The sequence below is a fragment of the Heterodontus francisci genome, chromosome 11 (genome assembly GCF_036365525.1).
Source record: "Heterodontus francisci isolate sHetFra1 chromosome 11, sHetFra1.hap1, whole genome shotgun sequence".
NCBI lineage: Eukaryota > Metazoa > Chordata > Chondrichthyes > Heterodontiformes > Heterodontidae > Heterodontus > Heterodontus francisci.
Window position 1 is genome coordinate 79,479,043 of NC_090381.1, and position 20,953 is coordinate 79,499,995.

A 20,953-nucleotide genomic window follows, 5' to 3' on the forward strand; every position below is an offset into this window, starting at 1 on the left:
CCTGAATGGCCCCGGTGACCCGAACCACACTCGCTTCTCTGGACACTTTGGTACTGCAGGGCTGCCAGCCTTCTGATTGGCCGGCAGCTCTGGAGGTGGGTGCTCACCCTGAAAAGGGACAGAGTCCCCAACGGCAGGCAGTTAAATGCCTGTCCACTGTTAAATTGCAACAGGGGTCCAACAGAGGGCCAAGGCGGGATCTAGCCCCCACTTTCCAGCCACCGCCTGGACCCCTATCTTCAGAATAAAATCCAGCCCATGGTCTCTCTCCTTCTGTCGACATCTATCACTAAGACCTTCAGCGCCCCATCCTTGAACCTAGGATTCCTCTCTATTTCCTGATGCTCCACTTATGCAGCTCCTACTTGCAGTCAGTGTCAGTGCAGGCAGTCGGCAGCAGCTTCCTTCTTAAGTACAGATCCCCTTTAAGAGGAGCAGGCTAACTGCATGACATGCAATCAGCAAACATTGCTGGGTGTCCTGCTGAGTCAGCCAGCAAAGCGCGGTCTGATTGGCCCAAGGCTACAATCATTTAAATGTGGAGGTAGCATGGATATTATGTGCTGCCTGCCTCAACGAGACCAGGGCTGAGCTGATTGCGCCTCATGACCCCTGTGCCTGAAACGGGTTAATAGAATTTTTTGCCTTAAATGTTTAGAAAGAGGTGGAGTTATAGGAGATCTGTCAAGCTGACCTGAAATGTTTTCAACACAAAATGTTCTAGTCCTCTGTCTGAAAGCTTCTGTTGGTGCTACTGCATCATTTCAATAATTTTGATTCTCATAGATTTTCACTAAACTTAAAAGTTCCTTTATTTTGTCCATTTTATTCATTTGTTTAAAAAAAATCTAGTACTATATTAAGCAACATTTCCTAGTTCTTTCAAACAATGACAAACCCATCTTTTTGCCAATGGGCAGAAAACAACCAGTCTTAATTACAGTTTTCTTTACTGCTCTTTTAGAATGAATCGAGAAACATTGAGATGCTGGCAGCTGCCTGTGCTGTAGGAGTTGGCTGTTGCTTTGCTGCACCAATAGGAGGTAAGAATATTATGTTTTTCCATAAGAATAAAAAGTATCGAAAATGCATGGACTTCTTTACAAGATGTCTAGCCTGCACACTGTGAGCAGTGCCAATTTTGAAATTTCTATTCAAATTTAACTTTTTAAAAAATCAATTAATTTAAGTGGAATTTGACTTAGTCTTCAGGCACAGGTTGTTCATGTATGTTGCAAATATTCATGTAAGATGCAAACAATTTAAGGTTAATTTGTGAAGGAATCCAGCTATAATGAAGGGTTATGAGGTTAGAAACATAAAAGCATAGAAAAATTGGAGCAGGAGTAGGCCATTCGGCCCTTCGAGCCTGCCCCGCCATTCAATGCGATGATGGCTGATCATCCAAACTCAGTAAACTGTTCCCACTTTCTCCCCGTATCCCTTGATCCCATTAACCCTAAGAACTTTATCTAACTCTTTCTTGAATATCTTTAATGATTTGGCCTCAACTGCTTTCCATGGTAGAGAATTCCACATGTTCACCACTCTCTAGGTGAAGAAATCCCTCCTCATCTCAGTCCTAAATGGCTTACCCTTTATCCTTAGACTGTGATACCTGGTCCTGGACTCCCTCGCCATCAGAAACATCCTTCCTGCATCGAGTAAGGTTAAGAGTTATTTTTCTATGAATGGGGGATTACAAATTTAAAAGAAGGGTTCATCTTTCTAAAACTTCAAAAAAGGTCACTTCTATAATACTGACTGGACACGCCTCTGTTAAAAAGCTTTCCTCATCTTAGGACATAAAGGTAGCTTCTGATAAAAGAGATTTGCTCCCTAATGTCACAAAACTCACCACATGGTAAAACATTGATAACGGTCACGAAAGCTACCACGGTGTAATAGTGGATAAGATGGTTTTATGCTAATAGCCCTAAACCACAGTCAAAAGAATTGTTGATAAAACTGACCAAACCCAAACACTGAATTATAATCTTGATACACAGTTAGATGACTAATGAGAACATTAACTGTCACAAGGTTCGCAGCTTACCTTTCTTGAAAATCGAAGAGGGGACAGACTTTACCTAGGAATTAATAGTTGTACAACCTTTCTTAGGAATCAAAGAAGGTGGATCTTAACTAGAAATTAACAGTTATACAGCCTTATTTGGAAAATGAAGGGGAATAAACTTACTTGCAGAAAACACCCCCATATGTAAGAAATTAGTTATGCAACTTGAAAAACAGTTTAAATATTGGGACCATGCATTGGATTTTTAGATTCGTTGGACACGCTCCAATGTGTCTCATGGTAGAAGTATGACTATTGGAGTGCAGCGATGATAGTTTCCCCCCTTTAATTGGGACAGAGGTATCTCGCTAAGCTCAATAGTCTTCTACTCAGGGATTTAATTAAATTTTACTTTAATAATTGATGAATATCCTACTTAAATATTTTACTGTAACAATATTTAGATTTAAAAATTGGATTCACTACTAGAAAAAAGATTGTATTTTTCTTAGAACTATTAATGTTGCGATTGAATGTCTCCCCAACAGTGAATTGCATGTTCGGTTCTTTAATAAACTCTTGTATAAATTATAATTGTCTCACATAGTCTTCTGTATCACTAACTCATGAACCCATCTCTGTACACTCTTTGGTGGGGAGGTACATTACTGAGGACAGATTCACGGACCCTCGTAACATCTGGGTTGTTATAATCTGGCTAAACTTGTTAAAAAGGCTATCTGGAGGATAGTAATATTCTCAGCTGAATCCTTTCCTTTGTGGAGAGTTGGATCAGTCCTTCAGACTCATTCACAAGAGCACAAATAGGAACAAAAGTAGACCATATGGCCCATCGAGCCTGTTCTGCCATTCAATACGATCATGGCTGATCTTGGGTTTCAATTCCACTTTCCTGCCTGCTCCCCAAGCCCCTTGATTCCCTGCGAGACCAAAAATCTATCTATCCCAGCCTTAATTGTATTCAATGATGGAGCATCCACAACCCTCTGGGGTAGAGAATTCCAAAGATTCAGAACCCTTAGAGTGAAGTAATTTCTCCTCATCTCAGTTTTGAATGTTTGACCCCTTATCCTGAGACTGTGTCCCCGTGTTCTCCCCGTGTTCTTGATTCCCTGACCAATGGGAACAATCTCTTAGCTTCTCCCCTATCAAGCCCTTTCAGAGTCTTGTATGTCTCAATTAGATCACCTCTCATTCTTCTAAACTCCAGAGAATGTAGGCCCAATTTACTCAGCCTCTCATCGTAGGATAACCCCCTCATCCCAGGGACCAATTTAATAAATCTTTCTTCAATGTGGAGACCAAACCTGCACACAGTATTCCAAGTGCAGTCTCACCAAAGCCCTGTATAATTTTCATAAGACTTATTTATTCCTGTACTCCAATCCTCTTGCAATAAAGGCCAACATGCCATTTTCCTTCCTAATAGCCTGCTGCACCTGCATATTAACTTTGTGCGTTCCTTGTATGAGTACCCCCAAGTCTCTCTGAACATCAACACTTACCAGTTTCACATCTTTTAAAAAAAAATATTCTGCTTTTCTATTTTTATGATCAAAGTGAACAACTTCACACTTCCCTACATTGTACTCCATTTGCCATCTTGTTGCCCACTCACGTAACCTGTCTATATCTCTTTGCAACCTCTCTACATCCTCCCTGCAGCTTGCCTTTCCACCGAGCTTTGTATCATCAGCAAACTTAGATACATTACTCTCTGTCTCTTCATCCAAGTCATTAATATAGTGTGTAAATAGCTGAGGCCCCATCACTGATCCTTGCAGCACCCCACTATTCATTATCTGCCAACTTGAAAATTGCCCCATTTATGCTCGCTCTCTGCTTCCTGCCTGTTAACCAATCCTGTATCCACGCTAATATATTACCCCCAACACCGTGAGCCCTTATCTTGCCTATTAATCTTTTATGTGGCACATTATCGAATGCCTTTTGAAAATCCAGGTATACTACATCTACTGGTTCCCCTTTATCTACCCTACCAGTTACATCCTCAAAAAATTCTAACACATTTGTCAAACAGGATCTCCCTTTAGTATTCAATGTCTTTAGGATCTGTCTTTCTCAACCTTAAGTGAAAGTGATCATCTGAGAAGTATGCCTGATTTGGGATTATAATCCACTACATATTAGGATTAAATTCTTATTCAAAATGCCATATTTATGTATATAAAGAACCTGCCAAACATTTAATGTTTTTCCAGAACAAAGTAAAATTGACCTACGGAGGAATTCATAATTGCATATGATACCAAAAATATATGTATTAGGAAAAGAGATTGCAGTGAATTAAAGGTGATAAAATATAACAGTACAAATTACACTATTAAACGTGAAGAAAGTTGAGGTTAGCAACCTATTTTATCATTTCCATCTCAGACCCCTCCTGATTTGTACCAGGAGTGTTCTAGGGATCAGTGAGTGACTTGTGATGTATGAGTAACCATTGAATAATTAAAACTGATAAAACAGATAGAAATTTGTCAAATAAGGGTGAAAAGGGAGGTAAAAGATGTGCATGTCATCAGCTACTTATAAATTTATTAAAATAAATAGTTTATCTCAGTTACAGATTAACTAATACTTTGATTCTCTCAGCAATTCAAAATGTATAATTTAAAATTTTTGAAAGTGAAACTGATTTCAAGTAGAGTAACCCATTCACTTGCCAGTATTTATCTTTGGCTAATGAGTGGCATAATAGGATGAAGCTATGTGCAGCTGTAACAACAGATGTCTCACAACAACCCTGGTTGTTGCTGAGAGCAGGAAAACTTGGTGAAATTAAGCTTGGCAGCCAACTGGTAAGCCTGGGATTGCCCATCACTTAATCTAGCCACTCGGCTTCAGTTGATGGTGGTTAGCTCTGCATTTGAATTGCTGCATACAAGAGTCAGGGTTCCAGGAAATAACACTGTCTAGGAGATTGCTCCATGGGCCGTGGGAGTTTTATGTGAAGCATCACAACTGTTACTCTGCAGTTTCCAAACGTTTAGGTACAGCTGCAGCAGGTCTTGGTATTTCTCATATAAGCATTAACATCTGCCATATGCACTACCAATTTGTGTGCTGCTCCAGTGATACTGCTGTCAACAACTGACAGCTTGGATGCTGCAGAGAATGGACCCTGGCATTGAATTCTTATCAAGTCTAGCAAGATTTTGGACTGCGCTAATATTTATCCACTTCCTTTTTAGAAGCTAATGTGGATTCTGATTATTGTTTGTTGATGGCATTCTCTCAGTATAGCAAATCTCTCATAATCTTTTCTCTACTACATTCTGAACATGATCACAGTTTTGACTATGGTTTGTTAAACACTGAAATTACCAATAGCAAGAAATAGGACCAAGCTTTCTTAAGGGTTTCCATTCTTTTATAAAGCTTTTCCAGCCATCTTTGCTGCTTATCTAGCCCAGTGTAAATTAAATGTAATCACCACAATTTTTGATATAGTCTTATAACTGTAGCTAACACACTAAAGCCTATCTTTTCTGTAGGCACAGTTCAGAATGGTTCAAAATAGGTTTTAAACAGACAGGTTGCTGGTTGTTCAGTTTTCTGGAGTCAGCTCATTATCATAGTTCCAAATGCAGCTTTGGACATATTTAGGAACCATACTAGTTATGGGAGTGGAAAATTGTCTGTAGATATGGGAACAATTAATGAATAAGCGTCTGAACCCATTGAGTCTTTTCCAAGGCTGAAGTAGAAGATAATTACATAGAATTACACGGAAACAAGCCATTCGACTGGTGTTTATGCTCCACAAGAGCCTCCTCCCACTCTGTTTACTTCATTTCACCCTATCAGCATATAAATATAACAAAATAGGATTAAGAATTGATAAGCAAAACTTAAGTGAAAGGAAACCCAAGGTGCAGGCAAATGATGCTACAGCTTATTATCTGACCATCTGTTTGATGACTGCTGAGGTGGAGGTAGTGCTGCATGAAGTAGCTCTAGGGAGGTCTGGCAATGGCCTTTTTTGCCACTGTCACTGTCCCCATAGGCTAACTTTGCAACATAGTTGGGAGGAAATGAAGATGGGTTGAAGGCAATCGCAGATTGATATTGTTACTAGCTGTGTCAGACCTGTGCTGTATCTGGCTATCTGCTGATTGCACCCTGTAATATAATGCTCCATAGCTGTGCTGGCTAGGTGTCACAAGGTCTGCACTTATGAATAGCAATATCTTGACAGATGCAACAAATTAGGCTACGCTGATCATCCTTGCATACCTTCTCTCATGCAGTACCTCTGACAGCATGATGTGCCACAATAGGGGTGTTTTGAGCAAGTATTCAACATCATCTACAGTCAGTCAGTCATATATCTTAGTGGTGCCACCATGTTTGCTGTGCCAGCTTCTTTTGCGAATAAGAGCACCCACTAATCATCTGCTATAGTGATGTGCATTCATCTCTGTTTCCAGATGTGCCTGCTAAGTACGCATGATAACATAAGATCATAAGAAATAGGAGCAAGAGTAGGCCATTCAGTCCCTCGAGCCTGCTTCGTTGTTCATTATATCATGACTGATCTGATTGTGGCCCTAATCCACTTTCCTGCCTGTGCGCCCCCCCCCCCCACCCTCCATAACCCTTCACTCCCTTCCAGATGAAAAATATAACTCAGCCTTGAGAATATTCAGTGACCGAGCCTCCACTGGTCTCTGGGGAAGTGAATTCCAAAGATTAATGACCCTCTGAGAGAAGAAATTCCTCATCCTCTCCATCTTAAAAGGGAGACCTCTTATTTTGAAACTATGCCCCAAGTTCTAGATCCCCCATGATGGAAAATGTCCTCTCATATGAACATATGAATTAGGAGCAGGAGTAGGCACTCGGCCCCTCGAGCCTGCTCCGCCATTCAATGAGATCATGGCTGATCTGATTGTAACCTCAACTCTACATTCCTGCCTACCCCAAATAACCTTTTACCCCCTTGCTTATCAAGAATCTATCTACCTCTGCCTTAAAAATATTCAAAAACTCTGCTTCCACCGCCTTTTGAGGAAGAGAGTTCCAAAGACTCACGACCCTCTGAGAGTAAAAATTTCTCCTCATCTCTGTCTTAAATGGCCAACCACTTATTTTTAAACAGTGACCCCTAGTTCTGGATTCTCCCACAAGGGGAAACATCCTTTCCACATCCACCCTGTCAAGACCCCTTAGAACCTTCTATGTTTCAATCAAGTCGCCTCTTACTCTTCTAAATTCCAGCAGATACAAGCCTAGCCTGACCAACCTTTCCTCATAAGACAACCTGTCCATTCCAGGTATTAGTCTAGTAATCCATCTCTGAATCGCTTCCAATGCATTTACATCCTTCCTTAAATAAGAAGACACGGTACTCCAGATGTGGTCTCACCAATGTCCTATATAACTGAAGCATAACCTCTCTACTTTTGTATTCAATTCCCCTTGTAATAAATGATAACATGCTATTGGCTTTCTTAATTACTTGCTGTACCTGCAAACTAACCTTTTGCAATTCATGCACGAGGATACCCAGATCCCTCCTGTATCTCAGAGCTCTGCAATCTCTCGCCACTTAGATAATATGCTTCTCTTTTATTCTTCCTGCCAAAATGGACAATATCACATTTTCCCCACATTATACTCCATTTGCCAGATCTTTGCCCACTCACTTAACCTATCTATATCCCTTTGTAGCCTCCTTATGTCCTCTTCACAACTTATTTTCCTACCTATCTTTGTGTCATCAGCAAATTTAACAACCATACCTTCAATCCCTTTATCCAAATAATTTATATAAATTCTAAAAAGTTGATGCCCCAGCACAGATCCCTGTGGCACACCACTCATTACATCTTACCAACCAGAAAATGACCCATTTATGCCTACTCTCTGTTTTCTGTTAGCTAGTCAATCTTCTATCCATGCCAATATGTTACCGCCTGCACCATGAGCTTCTATTTTTCGCATTAACCTTTGAAGTGGCACCTTATCAAATGCCTTCTGGAAATCTAAGTACAGTATATCCACCGGTTCCCCTTTATCCACAGCACATGTTACTTCTTCAAAGAACTCCAATAAATTGGTTAAACATGATTTCCCTTTAACAAAACCATGTTGACTCTGCCTGATTACCTTGAATTTTTCTGAGTACCCTGCTGTAACGTCTTTAATAATAGCTTCTAACATTTTTCCTAAGACAGATGTTAAGCTAACTGGCCTGTAGTTTCCTGCTTTCTGTCTCCCTTTTTGAATAAAGGAGTTACATTGGCTATTTTCCAATCTAATGGAACCTTCCCCGAATCTAGGAAACTTTGGAAAATTAAAACTAACGCATCAACTATCTCACTAGCCACTTCTTTTAAGACCCTAGGATGAAGTCCATCAGGACCCGGGGATTTGTCAGCCTGCAGCTCCAACAATTTGCTCAGTACTACTTCCCTGGTGATTGCAATTTTCTTGAGTTCCTCCCTCCCTTCCATTTCCTGATTTACAGCTATTTCTGGATGTTACTAGTAAACTTTATGGTGAAGACCGATGCAAAATACCTGTTCAATTCATTTGCCATCTCCTTATTTTCACTTATTATTTCCCCAGATTCACTTTCCATTAGACCAATGCTCACTTTGTTAACCCTTTTTTAAATATCTATAGAAATATCAATAGAAATTCTTACTATCTTTATATTTCTCGCCAGCTTTCTCTCGTACTCTAATTTTTTCCCTCCTTTTTAATCCTTTAATCGTTCTTTGCTACTTTTTATATTCTGTCCAATCTTCTGACCTGCCACCCATCTTCACTTAATTATATGCTTTTTCTTTAAGTTTGATATTATCTTTAACTTCTTTCCTTCTTTCCGGATGGTGGGTCCTCCCCTTGGCATTTTTCTTTCTCGTTGGAATGTATCTCTTCTGTGTATTCTGAAATATCCCCTTTAATGTTTGCCACTGCATCTCTATTGACCTAACCCTTAACCTACTCTTAGCATCTACCCTGCCAAGCCCACTCCGAATCTTAAGTGCTTCAATAAGATCATTTCTCATTCTTCTAAACTCCAATGAGTATAAGCCGAGCCTGCTCAAGCTTTCCTCACAAGACAACCCCTTCATCCTTGGAATCAGCCTAGTGAACCTTCTCTAAACTGCTTCCAATGCAAGTATATCCCTCCTTAAGTAAGGAGACCAAAACTATATGCAATACTCTAGTTGCAGTCTCACCAATACCATGTACAGCTGTAGCAGGACTTCCCTACTTTTGTACTCCATCTCCCTTGCAATAAAAGCTAAAATTCCATTTGTCTTCCTAATTACTTCCTATACCTGCATGCTAACCTTTTGCGATTCATGATAAGGACATCCAGATCCCTCTGTACCGCAGCATTCTGCAGTCTCTCTCCATGTAAATAATAATCTGCTTTTCTATTCTTCCTACCAAAGTGGACAACCTCACATGCTCCCACATTGTACTCCATCTGCCAAATTTTTTCCCAGTCACTTAATCTATCTATATTTCTTTGCAGACACTTTGGGGGGAGTTTTATGAGCTCTGCAAGAGCGGTTTTAGGTGGTGGGTGGGGTGATTTAATTAGTTATGATTTTTTTCGGATTTCCGACAGCGGGTTTTGTATCGCAATTAAGTCAGCAGTGTGTTTGCAGTGGTCCGGATTCCCCCTGCATGGTGGTGGATTGCAGCTTTTCCATACCATGAATACTTGTTACCCTACACTTATTTCAAATTAAGTCCTACCTGCCAGATGAAGTTAGCGGCGAACAGTATTCCCGTGCCACCTGTTTCATGTTCATTTAAAGGCGGCGTACACTAGTCAGCTTTGTGCAGTTGTGACTGAGGCCTGTGCTTTCATGTCTTCCACTCATCGGCACAAGGAAGGCCAACATTGGAATGGATGTTGGGCTTCAGGTTCGGCACCAGCATGGGCAATTCTTTTTAGGTGATGGTGGGGAAGGCATGGGGGAGGGAGGGGGGAGTGGTGAATGGAGGCGCAGGGGAGGGTAGCTGGTGAGGACACGGTGGGCTTTTCGAGTGCATGGCAAAGCAGGGGAGAGTTCTCGGGCAGGACAGGGTGGGGACTCTGGGTGGAGGAGTGCAGCATTCAGGATGTGTGGTGGTTGTTATTGATAGTGAAGCTGGCTGGGGGCGGTTGCAGTGGGTGGTGGGTTGATGTGTGCATGACAGTAAACAGATGGTCATGAGGGGCCTAAAGGGAGGGATGAGTGCTGTCAACATCAGGATCCCAGTGGCACAAAATCAGGGTACTGGCTGGTAGAGGGAACGTTCACAAGCAAAAAAGAAATTATTACTAAAGGGTCCTTGAGTACAAACTGAAAATGAAGGTAAACCAAGTCCAAATTTTAGTAAGCTTATTCTGTGGCCTTAATCAGCATATGCTTCCAAAGGCTGCTGACCCTTGTGGCTTGCAACACAGGATGATTTATTGACATGTGGCTCATGGTGCTTCACAGAGTGAGGGTGGGTTCCGCCAATGAAACTTCGCCCCACTGCATGATTGAACATGTCTCCCATGCTTGTCACCGCACCATTAATTTGCATTTAAAATTGCGTGCAAAACAGGAAATAGCACAGTTCTGCCAGCTTCCGGTTCCGCCATCGGAAACACCATGGGACTCATAAAATCCAGGCTTTTGTGTCCTCCTTACAACTTGCTTTCCTACCTATCTTTGTATCATCCATAAATTTGGCTACAATACATGTAGTTCCTTCATCCAAGGCATTAGATCATAAATAGATGAAGCCTGAGCACTGATCCTGTGGCACTCCGTTAGTTACAGTTTGCCAACCTGAAAATGCCCCATTTATCTGGACTCTGTTTCCTGTTAGTTAGCCAATCCTCTATCTATCCATGCTAATATATTATCCCCAACACCATGAGCTCATATCTTCTGCAGTAACTTTTCATGTGGCATCTTATCAAATGCCTTTTGGAAATCCAAATACATTACATCTACTGGTTCTCCTTTATCCACCCTGCTTGTTACATCATCAAAGAACTCAAATAAATTTGTCAAACACGATTTCCCTTTCATAAAACTATATTGACTCTGCCTGATTGTATTATGATTTTCTAAATGTCCTGCTACCAATTCCACAATAATGGATTCCACCATTTCCCAATGACAGATGTTAGGCTAACAGTTTCCTCCTTTCTGTCTCCGTCCTTTCTTGAATAAAGATGTTACATTTGAAGTTTTCCAATCTGCTATGTCGTTTCGAGAATCTGGGGAATTTTAGAAGATTACAACCAATGCATCCACTATCTCCGCAGCCACTTCTTTTAGCTCCCTAGGATGCAGAGATTTAATTATGTTAAAGGCTCTATATAAATGCAAGTTGTTGTTTTGTTATTTTTATTCGTTCTCTGGATGTGTACATTGATGGCATACCAGAAATGATTCCCCATCTCCCTGAAAAAGATGCTGATCTATACAACTGAGTTACTTTAGACAGTAGTTAAGAATCAACCACATTGACCATGTGTAGGTAAGGACGTCAGATATTCTTCACTGACAGACATTAGCGTACCTGTCAGTCCGACGGCTTCATGGTCACGTTTACTGACACATTCAGTTTTTTAAGAAAATAAAAAGCTAGTATTTGAATCATGTTCTTTGGATTAATCCGAGCCTCTGGATTGCTAGTCTAGCAGCATAACCACTATGCGAATTGATTTCATCATACCTGGGTTATGAAAAGGACGAACCCTTGGATTTGGATTGCTATCCAGTCACTCTTGCTGGAAAGTAAGTGAAGAGAGGTCATGGCTACAAAGTCCCACATGGGGAATATCCTGTGAATACTCGCTTTTCAATTCGCACCTGAAGAATAGAAACTTGAGCTGTGCCTCATAAGTTATTGTCTAAAGGAGAGGCAGGGAGAATATGGCAGGGTCACATGGGCAGCAGTGGGATGGTTACTACAACTCCCCTGCTTTTCTTTGAAGTGGTGTCATGGATCTTTTGAGTCCACTTGAGAGAGCAGGCAGGCCTCTGCTTGGCATCTCATTTGAAAGACAGCACCTCCACTAGTGCAGCACAGTGGCGCAGTGGTTAGTACCGCAGCCTCACAGCTCCAGGGACCCGGGTTCAATTCTGGGTGCTGCCTGTGTGGAGTTTGCAAGTTCTCCCTGTGTCTGCGTGGGTTGTCGCCGGGTGCTCCGGTTTCCTCCAACCACCAAAGACTTGCAGTTGATAGGTAAATTGCCCATTAAAAATTGCCCGTAGTAGAGGTAGGTGGTAGGGGAATATAGGGACCGGTGGGGATGTTGTAAGAATATGGGATTAGTGTAGGGTTAGTAAAAATGGGTGTTTGATAGTCGGCACAGACTCGGCGGGCCGAAGGGCCTGTTTCAATGCTGTATCTCTTTAAATAAAAAATAAATAAAAAAGTTCCCTCAGTGCTTCACTGAAGTGTCAGATGAGGTTATGTGCTCAAGTTTTTGGAGTGGGACTATGAACACACTACCTTCTGACTCAGAGGCAAAAGTGCTGCCACGGAGCCAAGACCAGCAATTCCTTTTACTTTCACCCAGCCATTGAGGTGTTTTGGATTTTCTGTATAAACTGTTTCTTTAACGGAGAAACCTAGATCCCTAGGCAAGGCCTGTAGTATAAGGTGTCACCAAGGTTGAATCATGAAGGGTAGAAAATGAGGTAAATCAAGAACTGGTTAGATGACACAATTAAAGTAAGGTAATTGGAAGAGTAAGGCAAGAATGCTGTGTCCTGGTTTTTACAGGGCACAAATCATTTTATTATAAATTGTAAGGAATTTTATATTTGAAAAGGAAAACTTTTCAGGGCTATGGAGAAACAGTGAGAAGTGGGACTAATTGGATATATTTTGCAAAGAGCCAGCATGATGGGCCGAATGGCCACCACCTGTGCTGCAGGATTCTATGAATTTATTCTGTAACACTGGAAAATACAAGCAAAACAGTTACTGCACTATTTTCAAGTTTTCAGATTTAGTGCCACCAATACGCAAATAAAAATGTAGCCCATCTAAGTTATATTTAGCTGAAGTTAATAACGCAATTTGGTCATTGGTTAATATTATTTTTCTCTTCCTGACCCTTTTTTCCCCTTCATTTTTAACAGATTAACAACGTTAAAAGCAATGATTTACTTACCATACCAATTTCTTAATTCATTTGGCAAAGTCAGTATTTTTAATCCCTTCTTCATGTAACTTCTTTACAATCCTAACTAATGGCTACAGATAGTGACCTTGTGGCGTTCTCTGATCTTGCAGCTTTCTCTGATCTTGCAGCTTATGCTTTTAGGTTAGGAGTGCTGAGCTGGCCCATTATTTGAGTGTTAGCAATGTTTGCCCTTTGACCTGTCTGCTATAAATGCTCTGATGCTGCTATGGCTGCTCACAGGTTTATTTGCATGAGTTTGCAATAGTCCTAGAAAAGCACAAGTTACATGTTTGCCTTAGATTTTATTTTATTTTTACATTGTTTTCTTCCATGAATGTTTGTGCTGTACCTATCTTTATAAAAAAATAGAACTGGTTTTAATCTCAAATCTTCCAGTTCGTTATTTGTTAATTAGTTTGTTCTGACTTCCTTCCAATAGGTGTCCTTTTTAGTATTGAAGTAACATCAACATTTTTTGCTGTCAGAAATTACTGGCGTGGCTTCTTCGCTGCTACTTTCAGTGCCTTTATTTTCCGAGTCCTGGCTGTTTGGAACAAAGATGAAGGTATATTAGAGCAGCAAATAGATTGAGAAAACATACTAATGTTCTATTCTAGAGAAATATTGCTCCATCTCTTCCTGAATATTTCGATGTCTTATGAACTTCCATCCATCTTTTGCAGAAACCATCACTGCTTTGTTTAAAACTCGATTTCGTCTGGATTTTCCATTTGATCTTCAAGAACTGCCAGCTTTTGCAGTCATTGGGTATGCTTTTGTACCAGAGGCAGATATGTGCCTAAAAATGATCATATAATTTATAAATCATATGATTTAATATAAATGTGAGACAGGTCACTGTGTGTAAATTGAAATGGTTTATTATGCAATAGGGGAATACTGTCCTTTGTAACTATACAGGATAAAATCCAGGCAATTTTAGTAATGGAACTCCATTGATGGCATTATATTGCATGTAACGTTTGGGAGTGATATCTGCTCTAGACCAAATGAGCTTGCAGTTGTGAGGTATATGGTCCCATTAACAGCTCTTTCAAATCAAGAAAAAACAGATGCCTGAACATGTGTTCTTAATGCAAAAGTTGCTTAATTCATGATGGTGTGACCCCAGTGGTTTGATGTCAATATTACTTTATAGTAACATTGTAAATGTGATGTACCTTTCCTATAAATCTTTAAGACAGGAAAACTTGAAATCTAGCCATGCTGCATCAAACCAAAAAGCACACAGCATTGCTCTCAAATAGGTATATTTGTCACATAAAATCCTTGAAAAATTTTATTTTTGTGTCATTTAAAGAATAATTTTGGAATATAAAGAAACAAGCCTCCAAACGTCCTAAATCTTTTAAATTCTATCAAGCGCAGTAAACATGCCAACAAAGGGCCCATGCAGTGATTTATCCTTGCACTACACCAGGAGAGGGCTCTGGCGATTGGATCCCACCAATACATTTTTCAAATTTGAGCCTTCCTTCTGTGGAAATTGAAAATTTTAAAAGTGCAATTTGAACATATTGCAAACCTTGTCAGAAAGAATTGAAAATCTTGAGAAAAGTGTGGAGGTGAACGTAGAGTAGAATCCATTTTATTGTGAGAAACTATCGTCTGTAAAGTAATAGAGGTATTGACATTATTAGCATAGCTTTGCAAAATGAGCCTTTGGGATCCTAATCCTTCAAATTCCCTCAGTTTTCATAATTCCAATCATTAGATGAGAACCTGGAAGCAGCTCATAGTTTGGATTATCAATCATTGTGACATTGTTGATTCTCCAACTACTGGGGGTCCTGGGAGTAGATGGGAAAGGCTGCGCTGTACACTATCTGTACCATTATTGTCAACATGCTCTTTACAGCTTTGTTCTAAATAGGAGCCTTTCCCACCTACTCCCAGAAAATGTATGTACTATTATAGTGGATGCAGACACTTAACTTCTTTGTTGATAGTGCCTTCTAGGGAGCATTCTAATGTGCTAGGCAGTGTCCAGTTGTATATTGTGGAAATAAGCCTCAAGAAGTTTGGGGCATCTTTAATATATAACATTTGAAAAGATAATTTTCCATCTTTGTAAAGTCGTTTTCGAATTTAGTCTATCTAGACAGACTATTAACAATGAATAATTCTACTGCCAGCTAATGAAGTCTAATTGGATTTGGACTAGGCATTTGTTTTTTGAGTTTGCTGTTTGAATTTAAAAAAAAATCTATACTAGACCTCAACAGTCTGTTTTTACAAAGGGGCATTTGATTCTATGACTTATGACCTGGAAACACTGGCTATTCATATGTTCCATAAATGTTTAAAATCAGTAGAGCATCCCTCATTATTCCTGCCCTCTGTGTCAGCTTGGCTAAGCCAATCTTCTTTCCTAAGATGCTGGCTCATGTTGTAGTGCAATTCCACTCCAGGAAATGTATCTACATTTGCAAAAGTGCTACTCTTCCTCTCTGTCAGCTTGGCTTAGTTGGTAGCAATCTTGCCTTTGGATCAGAATGTGTGGGCACATGCTTTACTCCAGGACTTCAGCATGTGATCTAGATTGCCAGTCTGGTCCATAAATAAAGGAGGGTAACATTATTAGAGGAGGCAGTGTTTGGATGAAATTTTAGTCAAGGCCATGTTTATCTGTTCCAGTGATTCAGGTGGATGTCTAAGGATTGCATAGCACTATTTAGAAAAGAAAAGCAGGGAGTTTTCTCACCATTCTGGCCAACATTCCTCCCTCACCCAACATTTCCAAAAATATGAAAATAGTTTTTTGTCATTCATTTCCTTACTACATGCAAAATGGTAGCTGGATCAGGGCCCCAGAGTAGTGAGGCATAAAAGCAGCTAGGGTTCTCTTTCTAATGGCCATCCAGTTAACTAACCCCAGTTTGAAAGTGTGTGTGGGGATATTGTTAGAACCGAGTTGGGATGGGTGCATTCTAGTTCCACTTCTCCATGGGTCACAACATATACTTAAATTTTTTCCCACTTACCAATACAGTCAATCAAAGACTATCAGTAATAATGTAAAGCATAAACACACAGATTGAAATATTAAAGTTCCCTTTTTACCTTAGCCCCTCACACTCTCTCTCATACACACACACACACAAACACACACACCTGTTAACTGGAAGAAAGAAAGAGATTTGTGTTTTAGAGCTCTATTACAAAAAAAAAACAGACAAAAATACTTTAGTTAAATACTTGCTAATTCTTGAAGAAGAAAGAGAATATATGGAAAGATGTCCTTTGTTTTGGTTTGGTGTCCCAAAATGCGTATAGACTGCTGTCACTGTGATCTTCCTACAACAGTTCTTTTCTGGTGATGTTGAAGATCAGTTTGGGTTGGCCTCCAAGAAATGCAACAGAGGTTTCAGACACAGGTCTTACAGGAGGGATGCAGCCACAGTTTCAGTCTGCTTCTTACACTTGCTTTTCAGCTCCTTGAGAGATAGAAAACTGGCAAACTTTTTCCAAACTGCTGGAACAGACTGAATTGGGGTGATTGGTTCTTCTTGGCAAGTTTTCTCCTACTGTCTTTTTCAAACCATTGTCCATACCCCAACTCACTGTCAAAAGAGAAACCATAAACAATATCACAAGAGACGAGCCTCCTGACCTCTATAAATCTTGACATGTCACTTCTCTGTAAATATGATCTCCAAGTCAAAAACAACCCCTGCTGGGTAATTATTTGAAGGCAGGTGCCTTCCAGTAATTGTTTACAGTCCAGACCACTCAGTGACCCTTGCAACAAAAAAAAACATGGACTCTTTTTCAGCTTTAAACCACAAATCTTGAAAATTTACCAAACAAAAGCACTCACAACAATATCAAAGGAGGGGATGGAGCTGTTATGGCCCTCACTATTGAATAGATTTCCATTGCTTAAGCTGATATATGGCTACTTGGGCATCAATGAAACTCTACTGCAACTTAGTCAGCACCTCGGGAGAGTATAAAATTGGAGCGGAGTTGTGGTGGGGGAAGGTGGAATTACACCAGCCACATGTGATCATGTAGTCTACGCATGTAGATGTGAATAGTACAGTTTGTTTTTTCAGTTCCTCTCCAAGGTGCTGAGAGCCTCAGAATCAATACTTTCTACTTAGAAGAGTCCTTGTTCTCTTGCTTATAGGATATATTCAGAAACAGTCAGCCACACAATCTGATTTAAAGGACTTACATTGTCCTAGGCACAATATGCAATCAAGTCCCTCAACACCAGTCCGTATGTTCCCACAATATTTCAGTCAACATTATAGGCATAACTCAAGGCATCAAATAAAAATTCCATTCTATTCCATTGTCAAAGGTGCCACACATAGGCATGAAATTGAGATTGATAGAGTCCGCTGGGCATGCAGAGCAGGACATGCTGCTGAAGGACGAGGAGGACAGTGGTCGGATTATGGTGCAGGAAGAGGGGGAAAGTAAGAGATGCATGTTTACACCATCTGTAGCTTGTAAATCAGAACAGAGTGCAAAGTGAAGAAAGGAATAGGTGTGAATATGATGTCATCTTCAATGGTTTTAGCCCTGCCATTGGCCACAGCCTCAGCAATGGGTGTTCCAATAATGGTGTTAGGAAATGCAGGCACACCTTTCCCCTTCCAGTTAGCTTCTGGTGCCTCTGCTTGTGTACCACCTTGTCTGGAAATGTATCAGTGTGTGTGTCATACAATCTGTTTGGATGATCTGGCTGTCATGGTTGAATAGCTGACAGTGTGTACAAGCTGTGACATGTGGCTATGAGGCTTGCAACAGGGCTAAATGTGTGAGGATATGGTGTAGCATATGAATGTCAGTGTGAATCCGAATTAATAAAGATTGTTGGTAGGAGAGTGCTGGGGCTGTGGTGAATTGTGTGGCTGAGGCTAGTGGTGCAGTTGGTAGTAGATGGCTTTTGGAGATGTATTGCGCTTGACCACTCGTGAGGTCACTGAACTTCTTGTGAACTGCATCCAGGTCGTTGGGACTACACTCCTGACATTGACCTCCATGACTATTTGCTTCCACTGTCTTCTGTACATATGCCTGGGGGGGTCTCTTGGCTCCCTATGGATACGTGACATCTCTCCTCCTTTCCACCTCCTCTGCCAGGGCCTCTAGTGCTTCATCTATAATCCTTGAAGTCTGTTCTCCCATGTTATGCCATTATTCAATGTTTCACAGGTTAGAATCACTCCCCACATGACTGCCAGCATCTGTTCCAGCCACAACCTTTGAGAGGTTTGGCTGCATTTGCTGACAACACAATCACTAGGTGGCACAGTACTAGCATATGCACAAATGCAGCCTCTTCCACTGAAAAGTCACTGTCTGCGACGTTCAGGCAGCTGCCAGGATTAAGGATGGCGCTGCTCAATTCATCACAGAAAAATAACTTCAACCCAAAAATCCCCTCTATTGGTCCCTCCTGCATCCGTCTTCTCACCGCTGGCCCCCCACTGCCTTCCCTTAAGCACTCACTACAGCCTCGCCATTACCCCCCTCCCTCAGCTACTCGCTCCAGACCTTGCCGCTGCTCCTACCGCCCTTTCCCCTCCCCTTGGCCAATTGTTCCTCACTCCTCGCTTCCCGCCACCCCGTTCCCCAACCACTCGCTTCCCGCTTCCACCTGCCACCCGCCCGCCCCCACCCCCAGCCACTAGCTCTAGGCCGCACCACTTCCCTCCTCTCGGCCAGTTGCTCCACGTTCGATTGTTCTCCGTGCACCGCCCGAAGAAGCAAGGCGGGCTGTGAGGGGTGACCGTTCAACGTAGGAGTGAGTGACTGAGAGGAGGGAAGTGGCGCGGCCTAGAGCTAGTGGCTGGGGGGGTGGGGAGAAGCGGAGAGCGGTGTGGCTGAGGTGGGGGAGTGGGGAGCAATCGGCTGAGGGGCGGGGGAACAGTGGCGAGGTCTGGAGCGAGTGGCTGAGGGGCGGGAAGCGGCCGGTGTGGGGGAGGGGGAGAAAGCTTCGAAGGGCTGGAGCCAAGTGGGGAGAGCGGGTAGTGGGATGGCAGAGAGCAGCTGAATGGGGGTAAGCGGGTGGGGGGAGCGAGTAGTGGGGATCGAGCTCCAAACTCAAAGTGCCTCATTCAGCTGCTCGATGACGTTTTCCCACGTGTGTGCCAAATAGTCCTGGCAAGACGTAGGCTGCCCATGTGCAGCATCTCACTGAGAGCAGGAGATCGTTGTGCATGTGCGCAGCTTGGAGCGTTCTAATGACGTCGGTGGGCCGCTGCGTTGTCAGGAGTCACTTTGAAGAGGTTTAGGCTAGCTTTAAATGGTGCTCTAGCCACTCACGATATTGGCCCCTGCTCAGGCGCCCAGTCAGAGTGAAGTTGGTGTTCTGCCTGCATTGTAGTCAACATGTATGGGTTAATTGTGGATCGCGATCCCCGCACCCATTTTTGGAGGGGATTTGAATTTAGCTCCCAATCTGTTTGCTTCTCGGTTTATTATAAAACCACCAAGAATCAAAACATTAAAGTTATCAAATAGTAAATATTATCATTAGAAATCAAATTGTATTATGCAATACATGAGTGTCGAAAAATAAAAGATACAGCAGCAGTCAAGTATTAAAAACAGAAGACATAGCTAATATCTGCAAACAAAATATAAAGCACAACTCCGTAGATAAGCAACTAGAATAAAGGGAAACAAAAACAAGAAATGCTGGAATCACTCAGCAGGTCTGGCAGCATCTGTGGAAAGAGAAGCAGAGTTAACGTTTCGGGTCAGTGACCCTTCTTCGGAATAAAGGGAAGTTGCAACATGAGCATTCTAAATAAATTGCAGTTCTTTTTTTCTGTATTTTTCACCAATCTGCTTTTACTTTTTTCAACATATCCATCACAAGCCACCTGTTTTCGTAAAAAAAAACTAAACACAGTCACATGCATTGTTTAAAAAGAAATCTCATGAAGCAGGTGAGTGGCGCGGCGCGGCTTGTTTCTGTTAAAGCTACTTCTTGGGAGCAAAGTCAGGGAAAACATTTGTTGGATATCTGAGACATTAGTGTCAGGGTAGGAAATCACCAGAGCCAGGAGACAGCGATAGCGAGGTAGGGATCAATTAAGGGAGGCATTGATGATAGGCCAGGGAACAGAGTGGGTCTGCAGAAGACATTGATGGTATAGTGTGGGACTGTGAAAGAGATCAGTGTGGGGAACTGAGGGATAGGCAGGACAATAGTTAGTATTGTGCTGGCAGTAATCAATTTAAATAGCCCATCAGTTTCTACTTGTGAAAATATGTATGAAATAACAGGCACAGTCAGCCAGGATTGATATGCTGAATGACCTATTCCTGCTTTTTTTTTTCTTATGGTCTAAAGAAAACGTATACTAATTTGATGCATACATGCCAACCTTCAAAACTCAGAAAAGCAGCTGATGCAGCCCCCAAAAAGCTGCCAATTCATGAAAGGACATTCAACTGAAAATAATCCTGAATAAAGGCTTCCGGCAACAACCAATGCTTCAAAGTGACTGAATTAAACTCCTTTATGTTACATTGGATAGCAGGATTTTTATTGGTACTTTGGGATCAGATTCCACAATTCAGTTGTTTTTTTACTGTGAAAATTGAAACCTGATGGCCCCACTATGACATATGAAAGCAATTAATTACAATGGAATTGCTGTGGGACATGAACTTATCATAACTTGAGCTGCACCTATACTTAATGTTCAATCAGTTGAATTATAGGGGAAATAAAATTGTTGCAGTGATGC

At 41.4% G+C, this 20,953-nt stretch overlaps 1 protein-coding gene across 2 annotated transcripts in view; it reads left to right on the top strand.

Annotated features, from left to right (window-relative positions):
* Window positions 1–20,953, top strand: part of LOC137375323 (chloride channel protein 2-like) — a 495,095-nt gene that overhangs the window by 230,541 nt on the left and 243,601 nt on the right. For both annotated transcript variants that reach the window (XM_068042304.1, XM_068042305.1), the window contains exons 6-8: window positions 965–1,043; window positions 13,654–13,779; window positions 13,898–13,982. In XM_068042304.1, the coding sequence (XP_067898405.1) occupies window positions 965–1,043; window positions 13,654–13,779; window positions 13,898–13,982 (290 nt within the window). The remainder of the gene's footprint in view (window positions 1–964; window positions 1,044–13,653; window positions 13,780–13,897; window positions 13,983–20,953) is intronic.